Source organism: Gymnodraco acuticeps, unplaced genomic scaffold, assembly GCF_902827175.1.
Source record: "Gymnodraco acuticeps unplaced genomic scaffold, fGymAcu1.1, whole genome shotgun sequence".
Taxonomy (NCBI): Eukaryota; Metazoa; Chordata; class Actinopteri; order Perciformes; family Bathydraconidae; genus Gymnodraco; species Gymnodraco acuticeps.
Genome location: NW_022991575.1, coordinates 1,026,315 through 1,048,773, shown reverse-complemented (window position 1 = coordinate 1,048,773; position 22,459 = coordinate 1,026,315). Strand labels below are relative to the sequence as shown.

Genomic DNA, 22,459 nt, shown 5'->3' with positions numbered 1-22,459 from the left:
AAAGATCTTTTTGAACATTAGAGCAAAAGATTCACTAAAGATAGGATGGAGAAGTGGAATCCAGACAGCCAGTCAGCTGAGTCGATACACGAATGACAGATTTGCTGGATGTGTACGTTTCAAATACAAACTACAATGCTCTGATGCAGACGATCATTAACCTCACTATGATATTGTCACCCAGGTGCCTCATGTGTCATGTACATACTATATCCCAAATATGATCAAAGCCTGGATAATAATGTCTATGTATAGCATCAACTTTTCCCAAGATGTCTCACATGACATGACTAAGTGTGACATGAATTAAATGTGAGTTATTCTGGTTGAGAAAGTCACTTACTCTTCTTCACTCACCTCCTGTTCTTTGGGGTTCTGTAGTCATGCAGACTTTAACAGATTTGATTAAACTCCACACCTGCTTCAGTTTTTTTCAAGACAACTTTCACACCTTGCTCCAATTTTCACCTCTCTTCCCCCCACCGCTGCTGCTGCTGCTGCTGACGTCCATGATAAGAAAAAGTGTATTTTATCACTGCATGATATCATCGTCTGCAAGGGAACTTGTCTCTTTCTATGTTCTTCTTGAAGTGACTCGAGTACTAAAGCAAAAGTTAATATCTGTACATTTCACTTATTTTTTTAGTTTAGTTTTTTCTTCTTCTTATGCTTTTGAATGTGCCTCCAGTTGGAATTGGGTTGACTATGAGATCCACTGGTCAAAGCAGGAATCACATTTGCAAGAGACACTAAACAGTTAGATACAAAAAAGTACTTCAAAGAGAGACAAAAAGACTACAAATACATAAAGCGATCAGGAAAAGAAGCAAAATAACAACCAAGGCACACAAAACCATCAGAATGAGACGCAGAATGACCAGAATTGAACCCAAAATATCTTAAAAGTGATGCAAAACGAGCAGAATGAGACCTAAAAGGTCTAAAAAAGAAAGCACAATGACCACAATGAGACCCAAAACAACTACATTGTTAAAAACGATGCAGCCACGTCATGTTTTGTGTACAGTATGTAGAAACGTTGGGCCCGTTGCTTGTGTCCAGGGGCTTATTGTCTCAGTCCGTCCATGCGATAAATGTAGTTTTAAAATTGGCATCGGAATGTGGCTCATCCAAAATGTTAAATGAAAGGTCTGTTTGCTCAGCGTGATGCCGTCTGGCACATGAAGTTATCTCGGATAAAAAGACAAGATAGTTTGACAACATCGACCTCCAACAGAGCTGACGACATTACAGCCGAAGGCCACTGGAACATTTATAAAGATGACACCATTTATTTGAAAGGTCTCCACATAAAACGTGGATATGGCAGACAATAGGCACAGTCAGTAACCAAACTACAAACTGTGGTGACAGGCAGCAATGGCTTCAATTTAAGCCAGCCTGCCACCCGGGATATTTTCCATTTAAAAACAGAACCACTTTTTTTACAAAACTTTACACAAGGATATAATGACTCTAATTTGCAGTGTTATGAAGACACAATCTGGAAATGCTTCACTTACATTTTGTTTTGTACATTATAGCAACTTAAACATTTCATTTATTATCATGTAAACATTAGAAAGCAAACTATCTGATATTCATCATCACTTAGTAAACAAATACAATTAATTTGTCAACAGTGTAGCTGATTTTACACACGTACTGTAATATTATGCTATGTATTTACGTAGCAAAAGGAAATGAGATGACTCAAAATTGGAAATTAGTGTCACCATGACAACAAATATTTTGAAACACTTTCTCGTTTAGTATGTTATTTGACCAACATCCTTGCCACAACATATATAAATTACAAGGACATCTATTTCTCGCAATTACTACATACCAAATGATTTTGTTGAAAAAAATGTGTTTTGAATTAAACATTGCTGTTGGTAGACATAATAAATGTTTCCTTTTAAAAAAGGAAAAGTGTTATCATGACAACACCATTTTTCTTTTCATTTCAATACAATAAGACCAGGTTGTTAAGCAAGATAAGTTTGATGTTATTCAAATGTTTTGAGTAGATTTTCTGTAGCAATGATAAAGGTCTTAAACGTACAGAAAGCTGCATCACAATTTCACATGTGGCAATAATGAGAAGTATATGTTGAACATGAAAATAATGAACCATAACCTGTTTTAGTATTTATTTTTTTGTGTTATGGTGGCAGGAGTTAACTGCCATAGTAAAACAATTAGTGGGTAGATAAACTTTCCTTTTTGCTAAGTGAGGAAATAGTTGAAACAAAGGGACTCCTCAGCCTCTGTGTTGATGAGTGTAACTCAAGGTTCACTGAGAAGGAGTTTAAATATAAAACAGAAAGGAGATATATTAATCCCATGAACTCCTCTGAAGAGTTTCTCTTCTGTTATGACAAGACTAAAAAAATCATTCAATGAATGTTAAGGCATGATGCTACTTAATATTGTATGAATGTTTCTTTTCATGAAAACACAATGTTCAAATTACTAGAAAAAGTTATGGTGAGCGGGTTCAAACTGTGCCATGTTCCCCATTATAAACCATTTTACCGATTCAACACTCAGACAGTCAGTGATCCAAGATAGGGAAGTGTCAGTTGTCTGGATGAAGCTGACCTTTAAGTCCTCTGAAGGGAAACTCCACCTCTCTCATACCTCTTTATGTCACACTTCAGATTCCTGGTAGATATTTTGTTGATGAAGCGTAGTGTTAGCACATTTCTTTGACCAGCTTTCTTCTTTGGGCGTTTCCCAAAAATAATGTTCTTCTCTCCAGACTTTGGACAGTACCATGAAAACTGATGTAAATGTTTAGTTCAGAAACAGAACATTTGAAGAATTCCTCTTTTTCTTTGTCTTGCCAAGAGCTGGATAAGACTTTTGATACCACTGTCCGACAGCAAGGAGACAGATAGCTTAGCGAAGCATAAAGACTGGAGACTAGGAAACGGCTACCCTGGAGTCTTCACTAGTTTCTACTAAGTTACTACCTCAACCCAAGAAGTAGTCCATGTCTTGTGTTTTATTACATTTTAAGCCTGAATTGATGTTTGGACATTTTCGTTTTAAATTTTTGTTGTTGTGTGTGTGGATCAGTTTGGATCACACAAGTTAGAAACATTCCTACAGAGGCACGGCTGGAATCAAATCTTAAATATATTATATATGAAATCCCTGTTGAAATACTGGGTTTTAACAGGATCAATATGCAAAGAAAAGTACAAAAAAGCATTCAAATGTGTATTAAGAATCCGAATGTGAATGTTTTACCCTCTGTAAAACTACACATTTAAAAAAAAAAGAAGTTTAATATGATTTAACTAAAGATTCAATTAAAGATTGAACATGTTAGGCCTGAGAGGTGTTGGTAAGCAATTGACACAATCTGTTTCATTTATCTCCAGTCCTTTGGCCAAGCTAAGCCAATCAGCTGCTTACTGTAGCTTCATATTACAGAGACATGAGAGAGCTATCGATCATCTCATCCAACTCTCAGCAAGAAAGCGTATTTCCCAAGTGTTTATTTTAGTGTACAAATCATTGGCCGTTCTTAAAGGATATTTACTTGTGTAGCTGCTTTTAGCTGGTCTGTTGAAGCTTATTTGGGCTCCTGGGGACAGTTTTCGCCCTGATGATCCCTTCAGGCAGACCAGGCTCTGTACAAATCCCATGTAGTTAACTGGAGCTGGCAGACCATAACTTTATCCAGGGCTGATAAACGATAAAGAAGGGCTTTGCGGACAGACTGGAAATGGTGATTAGCTCCCCTCAGACAATTTTCTGAGTCGGTTCACATGTTTAACTGCAGCGTTACGCCCCAAAGGTCATCATTTAGTTTTGGAAGTAATCCCAGAGGATCACGAAAGTACTTTACCAAATGATAAAATGGAATGTAAAATGTAATAAACATCATCAGAAACGGTGTTAAAGAGTTTTTTTTTTTTAAACTGTCGGCCAAATCGACAATCCACGTCCAGCTGGCAGCCCAGTAATGAGTTGACGGTCCAACTGTTAGCCTCGCACTTTCTAATCCCTTATCACCTCCCAGTTCCTTCCTTTAGCGTCTTCGGAGGGAAATTTGGAAACACTTCTTAAAGAATTTCTTGAACTCTGTGTTAAAGATGGTGTAGATGATGGGGTTTAGAGCGCTGTTGACGTAGCCCAGCCAGGTGACGGTGCTCATCAGAGCGGGAGGGATGTCACAAGTCAGACAGATGGCTCGCGTCGTGTGCACCACGAAGAACGGAGTCCAGCAGAACAGGAAGCAACCTGCATGAAATGGGAAGATTAGACTTGGTCATTCAGGATTTATTGTACGTAATAAGATGCAGGCGTTTGTAACAAATGTGACAGATTAACTTCTTCATGGAGCTTTGTGCCAGGCGTAAAACTAAATATTGTGACAATATGTCACAAAATCTGTGACAATGCGGGGATTGTTAACCAATTAAGACATTATTTTTTGCCATCTCTCGTTTTTGTTGGCAGGATCAGTAGAATTACATAAATCAACATTGTGTATACTGTCAGAGGGCTCAAAGCAATTAAAATATTGGCACAGTAATTTTCCAAGTTAGTTATTTGGAAAAAGTCCAACGTGGTTACTTCTGTTCCTGTAGTTAGTTTTAATCCAAACTTTCTGTATTGAGCTGTGAGCACTGTACCGTGTATCACAGCAAACTGTGAACTACTGTCGAGAGGGCAGGAATTACTCAGACCTTGCAAACTTAAAGGGACTCTATTATGCCTTTCCTATAGTGTGTTATATAGGTTTTTCATATTTACATGTTTCACTATGTAACACTTCTGCTTCTATTGGTTTGCGCTTCAACACATTGTATGTTATAGGCTAAGGGGCAGGACATCTCTAAGCGGTTGACCAATCACAAGAGAGTCGGCCAGCTAACCAATCAGAGCAGACTGGGCTCTGGTTTCAGACAGAGGTTGAAAAGAGGTGCTGCAAGACAGGCATTATGAGAAACATCATTTTAACTCATGTACAGTATATATATATTGTTGAATAGCTTAATTTGTATTGAAATATAACAGGCCTAATTTATTTGGTGATTTATATTTTGTAATATTAATCTCAATTTGCAAAGTAACTGTAGCGACAGCAGGAAACAAACTAAGTCGCTGAGAGGCTGAGGCCGGGCCGGTTTGCTGTTGTATGACACGCTAAAAAAGTACTTGCTGATATCCAAAGCTCTGTTTCGTAGTATTGTAGTTTAATGAAAAAACTCTGTTCTCAGACATATACATTGTTATAATCGAAGCAATTGTAATCTTGCGCTCAACAAAAAAGTACAACGGCCCCGTGTCACCCTCTCTTCCACACACTCACACAGGTGAACAGGATTATAATGAGTGCCACCCATACCCATGTGACCCAAGCCAACCAATCAACAGCAATCATGGTTCCTACACACCAGCCTCTAATTATTAGGATAGTATACATAATAATTACTAACAATTCAAATGGGAGACATGTGACAATTATAACTTAGTAATCAAGTCCATGCAGTTGCAGTTCATGTATGTGTAGTTTTCCTTCTTCTTTTCTGTGTACGAGTCACAAGTCAGTTAGGCCAAAAGGTACCACCACCTTGGCTCAGTCAAAGATAATCCTTAGTGTCATTTAAGTCCGTCAGTCGAAAAGAGTCAATACTGTGGAAAAGATGTCACTGATGTCGGATGTTCTTCCGTCTATTCCTGCCGTTTCTGCATCTTCTCCACGATATTCTCGCTTTGATCGCCCCACTCCTTTAACGAGGAGCTCAGCATGTCCTCGTCGTTTTTGAGTCCTTCGGCCTTGTAGAGCACGTTGGTCCACTTCATCCTGTTCTCCATTTCTTTGTTTGCAGCGGGGGCCTTTCTGAGCAGCCGTTGAAGGAGAGGGCTTTTGTTGGGATTTGAGATGAGGCTTCTTCTCATCTTTAAAACTTTTATTTTTACACTTCCTCTTCGACTCTTGCTGAAAAAACACTCTTTGCAAACTTCTTAAACTTGAGATCCTCTCTTGACATTCCAGCTTGTTCCTCCAATCTGCATTCAGGGAAGTCTGCGCTGAACTGCTGTTGCCAAGGTCCATCCAAATTCACAACTGAGATTCTGTTCACAGATACTTCTGGTTTGTCAAAGTCCATTGCATTCCCACTCACTCCTTTAAGTGGTCCATTCACTGTCCAGCCCAGGATTGTCCTGCTTGCATAGGGTCCGTCATCCACACTGCATATGACTTCCAATGGTTCCAAGGCCTTAGCAACATTGGTTCCTATCAACAGTCCAATCCCTGCATTTATTTCAGGCAAATTAACATTTTTCAGATGAGGCCATCTCTGTAGGTCCGCTTGTCTAGGAATGTTCCCACTGCTGGCAGGCATGCACTCTTGGGTGTAGCGTTGTGGCAGTTCAAAGAAATTGTCATTTTTTAAGCCAGCCACTTCTAGTCCGAACACAATATGGCTATTTACGACCCTTTCTTGGCCCATGGTTCGTAAACTAATCTGCGCCTTCTTTCCAGTTAGGCCGAGCTCGTGCATCAAATCCTCTTTACAAAACACTGCTGTACTTCCTGGGTCCAAGAAAGCATAGGTGGTGACAATCTTGCTGCCCTTTGTTGACTTGACTTGCACTGGAACTATGGGAAGTTTACAATTGTCATCACCAGCCCCTGTAAGGCCACTTGAAACCAGTGTGCTGTCCACTGATAGCTCCGATGTATTCTTGGCTTGAGCAGGATTGTGTCTTGCTTCATTGGAAGGGATGTGAAGTATGGTTGGATGTTTGAAGCCACATTTTGAACAGGAAATTCGCTTATTGCAATTTCTGCTAATGTGCCCCACGCACAAACAGCCATACACCTTTTTCCATCAAGAAGCCCATCTTCTCTTTGTGTGTTCCTTTTTCAAGCTGATGGCACGAGTCCAAGGTGTGACCTCCTCCACAGCACAGACATGTCCTCCATTTTGTCAGAATGTGTTCCTTCCCTTCAGTATCTGTCTGAGTTTCCTTTTCTACAAGAGCTACAGTGGTGGCAAAGCTAGTTCCTACGAAATGTGAGCGAGGCTGTGATCTGTTTAAAGCAGCATTTGTTGTTATGAAGGGAGCATCTTGAATGTTTCCAAATACTGGGTCGGTTAAGATTTTAACTTGTTTCTCAATGAAGTGTGTGATGTCAAAGAATGTTGCTCTGCGGCTGTTCCTCTCCTGCAGCTCACCGGCTAACGTTCTCCACTTGTCTCTGAAATGGTAAGGTAACTTTCTTATTATGATCATCATATTCGCAGCCATGTCAAGCTCATGCAAATACTGCACCTCTTCCATTGCGTTTGCACACGCTCTAAGGAAGAAGCTGTAGTCTTGCAGAGCCTTAACATCGTCTGTTCTTATAGGAGGCCATGAAAGAGCCTTTTGCAAATAAGCAGATGCCACTTTCTGCTCATTTCCAAACTGCTCCTGGATTAGAGCTTTAGCCTTGATGTATCCCCTCTCTGGATCCATGTGCTGGCAACTTCGAACAATTCCTTTGGGATGACCCCGAGTGTACTGCTCCAGAAAGTAGAGTCGGTCACTGGAGCCGTTTGTGTTTTTCTCAACACCATTCTCAAAAGCCTTCATAAATGTGTGATATTTTAACGGGGCGCCATCAAAAACTGGAATCTCTCTCTTTGGCAAGGATGAAAGGCATTGCTGTTGTATTAACAGTGTGGTTATTTCATTTTGTTTTCTCATAATGCCCAGTATGTCGTTTTGATCTTCACTTGCGTTCAAGCTATCTCCATAATTCATTTGTGTTTTCAAAGTGGATTTTTTCTGGGATACTGGCTCTGAGGAAAGGAACCAAGGTGAAATGTTCTTATTAGGCTGTGTTGTTGGCTCCAATAAGTCATTGCTAGCCTCCCTTTGGTTTAGCAACATTTGTGGAGCATTTATATTGTCCTTAGCAGTGTAGAGGACTTGTGGTTTAATGTTTCTTTGTTCGATGTAAGAGTTCATTCCATCCGAATGCCTTGTTTTTGAACTTTTCCCACTTAGGATGCTCCCTGTTTGCAACACATCTAATTTAGCCACATGTGCTGCAATATCCTCCTCCATCTGAAGTTGCTCCTTTCTCCTCCCAATTCGTTCCTCCTCCATCTGAAGTTTGCTCCTAATTCGTTCCTCCTCTTCCTCCAGTTCATGTTTGTCCTTTAATAGTTTATTTCTTGCCATTAAAGCTGCCAATTCAGCCTCTGTTTTACGGCATGCAGACGAAGCAGTAGAAGTTGCAGACTTTTTCCCCAAAGCAGAATTTTGTGATCGGGCTGCTCTTCTTCCGATTTCCACGTTTGACACACTGTCACTTGGTTGTACATCCTCTTGCATGTCATCTGTTGTTGGAATATCCAGCACAGCAGCAGTTATTGTGGTAAAATCCTCTTGTGGCTCTTTTAACCACTGTTTAATGTCTCTCTGAAAGCTTTCACTGTATTCCAAGATACTGGCAAACCATTCCTCTTGTTTCTTCAGTTCATCCTCTGGGAGTAAAGGAATCAACATTTCATGTGAAATAATGGCTTTTTCACCCAGTTGAATTAATTTCTCTAAGTCTCTATGAGTTTGCACACGTGAGGCATTTCCCCTTTCTCTCATGTGTCCTTTTATTTCTGGTATGAGTGCTTTTATTTTGTTCACACTGGTTTTACGTTCCCGTTGAAGTTTTTCGATGTTATTTACCAATGCCTTCGCAGTGAGTGTGCGTTCTCTTTTCCCATAGTCCATTTCAACACCTTCAACGTCAACATTTATTTGACTCATTTTCTCCGTCAGTTTATTCAAGCTTCCTCAGTGCATTCGTCTGATTGCAACACACTCAAAGATCGGAAGACAATTCCTTCAAAGCATCACATTTCCATATGGCCACATCAACAGAGCGGAGTTATACAGTGGAGACACACAGCTGTGAATATGTGCACATTCAGCGGTAAGGCTTACCTGGCTGTGATCCGCGTTGAATGCGGCTTCCAAACTGCAGTCTCTATTAACAGCCAGTGCTTACCTCAGTGAATTATTTCCATATCTCCATTCTCATCCAATAGATCCTTAATCCATGCGCTGTTTGATGATGATCGCCTTACGCCTTTTGTGCTTGTTGTTTTTTTTGTTGACAAAATGTAGCGACAGCAGGAAACAAACTAAGTCGCTGAGAGGCTGAGGCCGGGCCTGTTTGCTGTTGTATGACACACTAAAAAAGTACTTGCTGATATCCAAAGCTCTGTTTCGTAGTATGGTAGTTTAATGAAAAAACTCTGTTCTCAGACATATACATTGTTATAATCGAAGCAATTGTAATCTTGCGGTCAACAAAAAAGTACAACGGCCCCGTGTCACCCTCTCTTCACTCACACCTCACACAGGTGAACAGGATTATAATGAGTGCCACCCATACCCATGTGACCCAAGCCAACCAATCAACAGCAATCATGGTTCCTACAGTAACTAACAACTTAACTTATGTAAAAAAATGTAGTGGAGAATTTTTTTTGTATTAGCCTCACAATGAGCATAACATGGAAAAAGCTCAACGTCTGTCAGTTTTATTAACATGATGATCACTACCAGAGTATAAACACGTATCGAATCAACCAAACAGTCACATTTGTCACATGAAATAACCTAATTTACGGCCATCTGTGGATCTGCTGTGTCAGGCTATGCAATATTAATGAATTAAATATACCATAGGTTTATGCCTGTAAAAAATGTTTGACAACATAGTGCTTTCAATTTCATGCCTGCTGGATCGTTTTCATTTTCATTTATTTCATTTAATCGTTTATTTAAAGAGGGACAATGCACATTGATGAACATTTTTAACAATTAATGCTTCAAAATGTAAATATGCCGGATTTTAGCTTTTAGCACATTTCCATCCGTAGTCCCTCACATTTGACATTTATATACATAGCAAAAATAAATACATGATGCAGAAAGAGCAAGAGAACCATATACAAGCATTAACCACATGGCAGTACAATGTAGCAACTACGACATATAAAGACATATTTTAGAAATCATGAGTTAAAAAACATCAGAGTGTTTACCAATGTACTACATCGAGAGGTTTAGTACTCAGCGCTGTGTAAAGAAAACAGATAATCCACACGAGAGAGAGGGCAAGGTATTTCACTTCTGACTAATAGACTTTAGCGCTGCTACAGACCGCTGGAAATGAGATTCGAGCTTTACTGAAGCAGGTGAAATGACCCTAACACTTTAAATTGTACCGAATAATAGATCTGTATTTACCCAAAAAGAGATGAGATCAAAGTTTGACCATCGGGGAAGTTTCCGAACATCAAATGTAATCCCCAATCTTGTGAAACGTTGAAAGGCAAACAAGCACAGACTTAAATATACAAGCTTGCATTACAAGGTTGGCAGGTACCAGCGCCAAATGTAAGACTAGCACTACAGGTGCAAAACCCTAATCTGAAACACGTCCTTCAGAATGATTTATATTCCACACTAGGTGTCAAGCTCAATGTGAGAATATTACTCCAATGTATGACCTCAGACTGTAACTGCAGGCAAAAATTAGAACTTATTATATTAATAACCCCATCCCTTCACCCGTCTCTTCTCAAAGATTAGTCCCTCTCTCCTCGTAACTGATGTCATTCATTTCTAGTAGTCCATGTTTTTTCCCCACCCTAAAATCCAGCTTTATTGAAAAAGGTGTCAGACAGCGTGACTGAGAATGATTCACCACCAGACTGACTTCATTAGAGGTGAAGTGCAGATGTATGACTCTGATGTCTCATATGTTTAATTCAAGTCATCACTGCTCCGGGGACTTTGATACATTTTGGACTTCTTGATTTTTTCTTTCCCCTCACAGTTTTTTTCAGTGCAACCGTTTAAAGGGTGGATAAAGAGGCAGAACTCTTTTGAATCTGGAGATAAAGTTGATTTCCAGTTAAATATGTTCTGTTGCTGTTAAAAAAAAAATGGTGATTAAGCCTATGGCCGACTGACTGAATTACTGTATAGTATTATATAACTAACTGTGTGTCTGTGACAAGCTCATGTGTCCACAACAAGAATCCATACTGGGACATGTCTCCATGCTTTAATGTTCAAAAAGCTCTTTATTTCTCTCATACTGCCAGTCCTGCAGCACCTCTTTTCACCCTCTGTCTGAAACCAGAGCCCATTCTGCTCTGATTGGTTAGCTGGACGGATCTGTTGTGATTGGTCAATCGCTTAGAGATGTCCCGTGCCTTAGCCTATCACGTACGATGTGTTAGTCCGGCGCCAAGGAGCGGTTAGGGGTTCAGTGCCTGGCTCAATGACACCTCAGCAGGGCCCAGGAGGTGAACTGGCCCCTCTCCAGCAATCAGTCCACACTTTGTATTATTTTCAGATCGAGACGTGAACCGGTGACCCTTCGGTTCCAAGGCCAAGAACCCTACAGACGGAGCCACTGCCGCCCAACATTACATAGTGATGTCATCATGTTACAGAAGTAAACAAAGGAGTCCAAGTTTAAGACAGTTCCTTTGTTTTCACTCAAATAGAAATACAAAATCAACCAGGGCTGAAACCCTAAGGAATGCTACTTTAGCTGACCATACAGAGACAGGCAGATTTCATTCAAGGTTATTTTGCTCTTGCACTCCGACCTCTGATTTACAGACCCTCCTCAAACTAACCAGAGGTCTGACTCTTCCTCACCTTTATCGGTGAGGAGGACCATAAATAACTTTGTCAATCGCACTAAGGCTGTTTATCTCTGATGTCGTTATATGTTGGTGATAAAAAAGGATCCGAGCCGTTCCTCAGTGCTGAGAGGTTGATAGATGAGATTTATGTCTCTTTTCAGGAGATTGGGGGACTTTGCATAATATGCGACAGCTGTACTGTCAGTAGGGCATCATGCATCACTTCTTATTCATGAGATTAATTCAGGCCGGCTCTGATAAAACTATGTTAAAGTAGGATCTGTGTCAGTTATCTAGTTCTGTCGTAGCATTTTAGGCACACTAACATGACAGAAACTCCAATTAACAGCACACTTGATTTTTACCTGACAGTTTTTATATACTACCACACACTTGACAGGTTTGAGTAGGGTTGAAATGCAGTTCCCTTTCTTTTAGTTTATCATATCTGTCTCGCCTGTCGTTCAATATTTTGTATATTTTGTATATATTTATAATATTTTGTTCCAATATTCACACTACTTTCCTAGTTTGTTGTAAGTCATGCCAACTTTCTTAATATACATATGAGTATTTCATTGTTTTGCTTCGCTGCAGAATGATGTTGGTGGTGTTCACATTGATTTGGTAAAGGAGGGAAGTTTCTCTGTGCTCACCTTTAATCTAAGTTTATAACCTTGACCTATCTTTGGGTGTTATGACATCACAAACGGTGTTAAACCAATCAGCGTCCCGAACGCAGCGTAAGTGTGATGTGAAAAGCAGTTTCCATACACTTAGAATGGACTTTTCAGTGAAGCAGAAAATATGTATTTTCTAATGACAGAAAAGAGGAACAAAAGCGAGCATTTTTTTAAATATTCCAAATAGAATGAGATCATTTTTTAAAGTACATTTAAGTACGAGTATTGCGAAAATATATTTCTATATAGTATTTTATTACCTTTTTTTTGGCCTCCTTTTTGAGCTACTTCCTGCCTGTCCCGCTGACTTTACCCAGAAAAAAAAAACTCCACCATGTCATCTAATACAGTGGTTCTCAAATGGGGGTACGCGGACACCTAGGGGTACGTTGGAGTACTGCAGGGGGTACTGAGATTTATTTTATGTTATTGAAAAAATCAACATAAGGAATGCATTTAAACAAACTACTAATAGTAGATTAACTACTTTATTCAATTTTACAGTAATTCTGGATAATAAAATGGGAAAAATAAACGGGGTGCTCTCTTTTGTGCAGCTCGCTGAACCTGTAATAAGTGACCCGACAGTAAAGAATACACATATTTATAACTAGTTTAGCTAGTTCCAGAGTAGATAAACTAGCTAAGTGTGTTAGGTCTAACTCTTAGTGTATTTAATTTTGCTCCACTCAACGGTCCGTCACAACGTGCAGAGCTGCGTGTTGTCCGTCAGCAGCATCTGATCTCTGATCTCTCTCTCGTGTCCGGTTATACTTCACTCGCGTTTATGTCCAAATCTATCAGATCTAGCTAGTTCTAGATAATGATATGACTGCCTGCTTATCAACGGCGTGTGGCCGCAAGTATAGCGCAGCATTATGCATATGAGGGGTCAAAATCCCATGCTCATAAAATGCTCATATATTTTGTTCTCTTCATTCCCCACGCCCCAAAATAAATAAATAAATAGATATACCAATTTTAGGAAAAGTAACGAAGTTTGAGCAGTGTGGGTTTTATATTAACAGTTACACATATTTCAAAACGCGAAGTGTAATAACTGCAGTGGCCTTCCTGTCACTGAGAATAACAAAGGTCCTCAGTGAAGCTCAAGCCCATGTTTCTCACTATGTAAGTACAACTTATTAAAAAGATCAGTTCAATGCAACTAATGTCGTCTTAGTGTTATTGCATGATGTTAAAATTGGTTTGCCATGAATTTAGTGATGGATTGTAAACATTTTAAATGTAGAATGTAAGTGTTTCTCAGTTACAATGTTGTTGTTTTAATAAATGATGGTGCAGCACTGTAGGACTGTACCTCTTTATATCGGCATTTTTTCCTTAACAAATAGTTTTTGCGCTGATCAGGGGGTACTTGGCTGAATCTTTTTTTGAAAGGGGGTACATTATTGAAAAAAGTTTGAGAAACAGTGCTTCTCAAAGTGTGGTCCGCGGACCACTGGTTGTCCGTGAGCACCCCCTAGTGGTCCGTGAGTATATTGGTAACATTTCACATTTTACATAAATTAATTAATTAGAGTTTTTCCGCACTCTCGCGGGAATATCTCCGCAATGGAGCGAGCTTAAGTTTCACTTTAAATTGCATGATATAGCCCTGAGCAACACCTTCACCACACATGTTGCCACTTGTTTGTCCCATTTTCAAGCGATTTGTAATCTGTTCTAGAAAAACGATGTGATTTTGGATATTTGTGGAGTTAGGTGGTCTGCGAGTGTTTTTTTATTGGTTAAGTGGTCCTTGGTATGAAAAAGTTTGAGAAACACTGATCTAATAGATAGAAAAAGCAATTGTGACCAAAAAGTTACATTTGTATTCGCAAAATAATTGTTTTATATAATGATAAAAAATGGTGAATCAATACGATATTGCCACGCAAAATATGGCAATACAATGCTTTATATATGCCCCACTCTTAATTGTAATAGGAAAGTAAATTACAATTTTTATTTAAGTGAAAGTCCACATTCTTGTCAGTTGTTGTTAGTTATTTATGCCCATGTGATGTTTACCCCTGCAGTCCACTGATGGCGATGTACAGATGGGGATTGTAAATAATCAGCCTGTGCTCAGTTGAACCCTTTACTACTGACATAGATTAGTGTGGACGGTTTGGTGCTGCCATACATCACTAAACTAATGTTGGCTGAACACCTGCTGAGCACTGCAGTTAGAAGTAGTAGTACATTGTACAATAATACAGTACGTGCTGGGTAATATTTTCAGATAAACCTGAGTAATCTTTGGTGGGGGGTTGGTCCAAACAGTGAATGTATGATGCCAGATCTCAGCCTGTTATTGCACGTGGGCACGGCGTGACACAATGTGCTGCATAATAACTGGATTGAGGGCTTTAAGCTATGATGGCAGCTCCTCGTTAAGAGACGGAAAGTCAGAGGTGAGGCTTTTATCCCTGCATAAACCTCCAGTACCTGAGCTGCAACACAACGATAATTAAACTGTTGACAAGGTAAAGCGAAATGACTGTTCTGTCATCCAAAGTCCATTTTTCAAAACGGGCCGCAGGTAAACATTTCAGAAAAACTATTATTATTCACTTAGAAGAGATGCTGTTGGAAAGGTGTTAATAGTTTATTTTCTGATCTGTTTGATTAAGAGGCACTACAAACAGCTGCTGCAGTGCCAATTTTAAACAGGCTCGTAATTAACATATTGGACTGTCCAGCACTAAAACACTTCACCTTCTGTCATGAGCCATTCCCCTCTCATTTCCTGCTTCAGTGAATAAACGGATATCTAAAATACACACATGGGTATAATCTAAGGCACAATGCCCCTTGAGGAAACAACATTTCAACTTGAAAAAACACTACTTCTAAGATCTTCTACAAGTAAACAAGCACCATAAAGGTCATCGTCTGACATTTTTGATTTCTTACAAATATTGAGGAGAAGCAAGAATCAGAAAGAAGTTGAATCTGGTTTGCTTTCTGTCCGGAATACTGCTCAAAATATGATACAAGCTGAGATTGAAGACGAATAATGATTCTATTTTGAGACTTCGGGTCGGATAAACATCTATATTTATGGATCCCACTGAGACTGACACTGAGGGTCCGCATTCCCCGCTGGTGGACGTCATCTGCATCTAATACTTTCTCACTCACCTGCTGAATCATTTTGCAGCTAAGGCGTCAGCTTAAGCAAATTTGTAGCATGCAAGCTGCAATTTAAATCTCGCAAATGTATCTGCAATTCAAGAGCAACCATCCTGAAACCATCTATTTTCACTGTCATCCACAAGTGCTCTTGTAACAGAGCAGAGAAAATACATTTGCCTTATAAGCATTTAATATGGTTGATCATCTTGTCATTGTCTCACCCTTATTTGTGTTTACTTTGACGTGAAGCTGCTTCTCCCTCGACATGTACATAACACCCCCGCCCTCAATCCGAAAGGGTCCAATAGACACCCATGTATATTTTCTTCCGTTCAGCCTTGGATGAATTATTCTAGCTTAAGCGTAGAAGTGCTCACAAATTGCTTTAGTGTACTGTGGTTCAGGAGGTAGACCTGTAGTCCACCCATTGGAAGGTCGCTGGTTCAATCCCCATCCCCTGCAGTCAACATGTCTGTAAAGGCATTAGGCAAGACACTTAACCTAATTGCTCCTGATGGCCAACAGTTTGTAGGTGTGTGAATGTCAGTCACCCTAAGCAGATGGCATCTTGTAAGGCAGCCTCTGTATGAATGAATGTGAATAGGTGAATGATGTCTTATCATATCTTATTTGTAAAAGCGCTACATACTACAAAGCTTGAACTACACCTGGCATTAATGGAAAGTAGTGATTAAAGGTTAAAAATACTGCTATGGTTCTTTAGCTGTGTTTTATTTAGATTGTGCTGTCACACCAGCCTCTGATTGGTAGAGAGGGAGAACGTGATCACTCACCTACTACGACAGGCAGCACCTTCATAGCTTTCCTCTCCCTGCAGTTGATCTTGGCTCTCTTCTTGCGGTGCACCTGGTTGTAGGTCACCGTGGGCACTGAGTTCTCTCTGTACTGCCGGGGATAAGGGATCTCCTGCTGCATGAAGTCGCCGGTGTCGTCCAACCGAGACTGGGCCAAGTCCCTCTCGGTGATCCTGGGCAGAGGCATGGGCAGAGGTCCGGGGATGGTGCCTGTGAGCGGGGGGAGGGCGGTGGCCACGGCCGCATGCTGCAGTCTCCTGCAAGCCTCTATGCTGCTGCGGAGCTTGACCTTACGAGTCACCTCCCAGTGTCGTAACCCACGGAAAACCCCAAAGTAGAGCAGGACCATGATGGGGCAGGGGACGAAGAAGGAGCAGACGGAGGAGTAAATCACATAGTTGTTGTCCTCCAGTTTGCACTCGCTAGGGTCGCGGTCCGGTACGTTGTTGATGCCAAAGATGACGGGCGAGGCCACAGCCAGGGCCAGCAGCCACGTGGCCGACAGCAGCACGATCTGACGGTGGTCCACATGTTTACGGTTGTAGTTTAGTGGGATGGACACGGCAATGAACCTATAAAACAAATGAGGAAGGGTCAAAAACAAGACTAATTAAACACCTAATAAATCTTTCTTTCTCAATCTTTAAATTACTTAGTCAAACAGTAATTACAAATCCATTCAAAGGTCTAATGTTTCTTTTATTATATAACATGATTCCTGGGGTTTCTAATGTGTAATGTACATATTCACTCACTTCCTTTTACTTACTAAACAGACCATTTAGACCAGATATCCCCCAAAAAAGGTCAAAACAATTCTGAATGTCAAATCAATTTCCTCCAATTTACTCATACTGTCCCCATTTTATCGAAGCAGTTACATAAAAAATGAAATAAGAAACAGATACACAAGGGCATCCCTGTAACTCAAGATATCAAGGCAGTTTTTTTAATTCCTGCGTTTTACGGGTTTTCATGAGTTAAATGTAAATTAGCCATATGCCATGCAGAGACCTTTTGCAGCTCCCATCTGCTTTGTTTCTATAAACCATCCATCCACGCATCTTCTCCCGCTTATCCGTAAACGCTGAGTTTTATTCTATCTTCAGAATTAGAGGCTAACTCAGCTAAAACAGTAATTGTGTAATAAACTACAATGCAGATTCCGCACAGCCTGTTTTTATTACTTTTTGTTCTGCTGCTATCAAATCTCAATGAGCAACTCTGTATCAGGAAAGATTGGTAACCCTGTTAAATAAATAAAAATTGAGCCATATTTAAACTGTATGGTTGCATGGGCTTCGACCATACTCTAACTTATATTCCTAAAAGAAATGTAGGGGCCAATTTGAGGCAGTGTAACAAGCGATAGAAAACATTTTTATAAAGATGATATGGTAAATGTGTTTGCGAGTATTTCCTATGCATTGAGCAACATTTGGAGTGTTTCTGTCAACCTGACCCTTAAAAGTCTTAACTTTCTATTATCTCTGTTTTTGGCCGAGTGAAGTATCTGTGTGTGTAGCTGCTAATCGCTCCACTATATCATCAAGCTAGTTTTAAAATGAGTCAGTCACCTGAAACCAACACAATGAGCTGAAGGTCGCTGCTTTAACATTTTGAAAACGTGGTTCCTTTTTTTAAATGACAGACAAGGTTTTCCTAAAAATAATTCTGAGAAGCTTTTAAAAAGAGATGACACGTTTTGAGTATCACATTTGAAGCAGCCACTGGCAGAACAATTGTTAGACCTCAGGCTCCTCCCAACTGTTTTTATACAAATCTGTATATAAAATAAGGCCAATATATAACACATTGAATTTGCTTAAATCTTCATTATTTTCTCTGGTTTGAGCCACAGTAAACTGGCATTTGTCAGCATTTGTTCTGCATGTCATACTCAGCTGTTGTAATCACTAATAGCAGTGTTTTATTAATCCTTTCTTAAAGTTTGTTTGTTCCCTTCTACAGATTCTGGAAAATGGCAGCACTTAAGTTGTTAAAAATAGAAATGAATGATAGAATCGCCTCCATCACTACACCTTTATTGTTTATGTGAATTTTAATTAAAACTAATGGACTGCTCACGCCTTCTTCAAAGCACGCAATATAAATTCATTGTAGGAGCAGAACACTTCTCTCCCATTATGATCGAGTGTCGTGAACACTTCACTACAGCTTTCCATGATTTTAAATTGTAGTCTTTACAACACGAAAACATGAAAGGTGTTGTCTGATTGGTTGGGATACAAATTGAGTCTTTTTTCTAAATGTATACATATCATCCCCATCCCCTAAGTGGTTTCCTTATTTCACTAAACAAACTGAAGATCTCTGTCAGGTAAATGCAGGTTACTTCATCGGACCAGACGCACACATACCTGTCCACGCTGATGGCACAGAGGTTGAAAATGGATGCGGTGCACAGCATCACATCCATGGTCATCAGGCTGTCACACACCAGCATGTTCAAGGACCAAACTCCACCCTGAAACTACACACACACACACACACACACACACACACACACACACACACACACACACACACACACACACACACACACACACACACACACACACACACACACACACACACACACACACACACACACACACACACACACACACACACAGAGAAAGAAACGCATACACATACCGATTAGCTGCCCTAAATCTGAGAGTAAATATATGTAATCCTCTTGCACCAGCGCAGCTCAGTGTTGCGACAAACATTCCTCCTGTGGAACATGTTCCCCTCGCCTGACTTCTCTAGGTGAACATTAAAAAGGTCTAAACTTTCACACTGACTTCTTCTAAACCCAGTGAAGACACGCCGACAAACCGTGACACTCGGTAGATTAACTGTCAAAGGTAACATGATCACAAGTACAGCTAATTAAGGAGGACTTAAGTTGGAAGCCTCAACGGGGTGACTCTGAGCCACACAGCTATTAAGGAAGACAGGCAGGTGGTGTTTAATACTTTAATGAGGGCTAATGATTCATGGATGCCTCTCCTAATAACCAGCATGAAGTACATTCACTAGAGTGAAACGCATCCACACTGAAAGAGACACAAAGTAACAGTCAGTGTCTTGTTGTTTGTGCGTGACTTTGTTCTGAGTGCTTCTGTTATTATTTTGCATGTCTTTGTGGTGATTCTGTGGCTGTTTGTCATAATATTGCATCTCATTGCAGCTTCTAGTGGTTTTAAATGTGTCTTTCACATCATTTTGCTGCTATTTGAGGTAGTTTTTGCACATTTTGGTGTTCAATATTTTAAATACTAATTTCTTTCTTTTGTGCAGGTTTTACTTAAATTGAAAGGGGCACCGCTGCATCTGCCTTCAAATAAACGATGCAACATATAAATCTATGTAACATTTAAATTGTTGTCTTGGCTTATTGCTTTCAGGTGCTTCCTGGGCCTTAATCCCGAGACGGGCTCGCAAGCCAAAAAGAGGCATGGCAATTTAAACCCTCATGTCAGCACATTCTTCAGAAAAATGGTTGACTTCGAGTGGATGTCTGTGACATGTGTTAAGTGCTCCCCTCCTTGTTTTCTTTTCTGTCTCCCTGCTGCCGTGCACCTGGTCTGCCCCTGGCTCCGCCTCTGCCCAGGTGCACCTGGTCTGCCCCTGACTCCGCCTCTGCCCAGGTGCACCTGGTCTGCCCCTGGCTCCGCCTCTGCCCAGGTGCACCTGGTCTGCTCCTGGCTCCGCCTCTGCCCAGGTGCACCTGGTCTGCCCCTGGCTCCGCCTCTGCCCAGGTGCACCTGGTCTGCCCCTGGCTCCGCCTCTGCCCAGGTGCACCTGGTCTTCCCCTGGCTCCACCTCTGCTCAGGTGCACCTGGTCTGCCCCTGGCTCCACCTCTGCCCAGGTGCACCTGGTCTGCCCCTGGCTCCGCCTCTGCCCAGGTGCACCTGGTCTGCCCCTGGCTCCGCCTCAGCCGTGTGTATATATAAAGAGAAGCTGGAGGAGAAGGATGTCTCGCCTGTCCTAACGCCGGGAGACACTGTCCTTAGAATACCTCTTTGCCATTTTGAGCTGTAGGCCATATTTTTGCAGATGTGTTTATGTTTCGCCTGGAGGACCTGGTAGTCCAGTTTTCACGGCTTTATTTTGTTCCCCATAGGGATTATAATTGATTTCTGGTTAGGGGGGAGCTCTGAGTCCTACGGCCGTGGTGTGGCTGGCTCTGGTTCCCTCCTTCTGTTTGTTCCTTTTGGCCAGTCCTCCAGACCTCTTTTTGTTTCCCGTTTCGCTTGTGTGAGCAAACGGCTGATTATCAATAAATGCTCGTTACCAAGTACCGGTTATTGCGTGTATTCTTTCATGTTGCGGGTCTCAGCACGAGCCACTACCGCGGAGTAGAGGTTGGGGCCGTAACAACATGTCTAAGACACTGTGAAATGTACTTTGCACTTCAATGGAGTAATAAAAAGTTAAAATGGACATTTTCCTTGTTTTTCTTTGTTGATTGAGCTGATTGAATTGTGTAGCTATGGTAAAATCCCAGTTAGTCAAATGTACAATATATTATCGTAAATTACTGGCTACTGTGTTGCATTACTTCTACAGTAATAGTGTGAAAATACAGGTAATTACTGTAATGTATGTACAGCAAGGTATACCATAATACCACAGCTCTGTACTGCTATATCACAGTAATTCCATGGGCATGGCAGCTGTAAAGTCACAGTATTTAGTTGTACTTCTATTCTAATTTACTGTAAAATATCTACAGTAAATTACTGTGAAATATTTAAAGTCAATTACTGTGAAATATTTACTGTAAATTACTGTGAAATCCATGCAACTAGTAATTTACTGTAATTGTACAGCCAAACATTTTACAGTGTGTGTCTCTTTGCAATTCTAGGTTGTCCTTTTGATGTCTCTTCATGGTCATTTTTGCTTTGTTGGTCTTTTTAGCTAATCTAGTCTAGTTGCATGTCTTTTGTAGTTTCACTGATATTCTGCAGAACTCTCAGCTGCTGTTGGTTGACAAACTAGGGCTGCACTTTATTTATTTGCCACTTAAGGTGAAGGCTGTCTAAAGCTTCCTACCACATTCGACTCTCACTACACAGATATCATCAACACAAATCCTGATAATAAGGACCCCGTTCTCCCTTGTGCCCCCTGCGCACCTCCGGTAATCCACCTGCAGGTCGGGGCTTACCTCTGCGTAAACGAAGAGCGGCAGAACCAGCACCGCCAGCAGCAGGTCTGAGAACGCCAAACTGACTATGAAGTAGTTTGTTGTGGTTTTTAAAGCCTTTTCAAGGAACACGCTGAGGCACACAAGCACATTTCCGCCAGTGATGATCACTATCAGCAAGATCCCGAATATCAGCGCAGGGAAGTTGAAGTGAGTGATCCGCTCCGCCGGCAGCGTGTCGTTGTTAAAATCTGGGGAGATGTCCGACATGGTCCCAGCCTGACGGGCTCCTTGTCCGACAGAGAACGACTCTCACCGGGGTAGTTTTCATCTATGAGCCGTATCCTGCAGCCGTGATACATGTAGGGCGGTACAGGTTAAGTAACAAGTGAGTTTTCTTCCTGTGGGGACGCTCATTTTACGCTCTGCTCTCCAAACGCGAAGCCAAGGTGCGCACAGTATCCAGATCCTGCTTTTCTCTGTTTATACAGACCCACTTCACACTTTATCTCAAATATACCTCGAAGGAAGCGGCCAGGCTGCTGTAGCATTGCGTGGATCAGTTTTCCTGCCGTCCTCTCAGCCCACTCCTGGAGGAATAAGTTAGCCGAGTGGACGAATCAGAAGGCAACAGCTTAAATCCATCCGCTCAAATCTTCTTATCGAAGCTCTGCTGCTCGCTTTGTTGAACAGTCACAGCAGGAATCAGCCTTTTGACCAGCACAACAAAATGATATTTGTGTTGAATAAAGTATGCCAAGTCACCCTGCACATTCACTGCTTAAAGTTGTACAATTGCAGGTGAAACACCAGTCTGTTGGATAAAACGGGATGGACATTTTATTTGCATATACCTCAGGACTCAACTTGAGCATATTTAATGTAAATAATTCTACACATTGAGTGCATTAAATGATTTAGAATCTGTATTTTAACCTACGTCTTTATCCAAAACA

The 22,459-nt window shown here is 40.9% G+C and overlaps 1 protein-coding gene across 1 annotated transcript; it reads right to left on the bottom strand.

The window, feature by feature from the left end:
- Positions 1–1,385: 1,385 nt before the first annotated feature.
- Positions 1,386–21,901, bottom strand: drd4b (dopamine receptor D4b). The gene is made up of 4 exons (XM_034197527.1): positions 21,525–21,901; positions 18,720–18,832; positions 16,318–16,910; positions 1,386–4,260 (listed from the first exon to the last, which is right to left on the bottom strand). Exons 1-4 carry the CDS (start codon positions 21,771–21,773, stop codon positions 4,049–4,051), a joined length of 1,167 nt encoding a protein of 388 aa, XP_034053418.1. The 5' UTR covers positions 21,774–21,901; the 3' UTR covers positions 1,386–4,048.
- Positions 21,902–22,459: the final 558 nt, after the last annotated feature.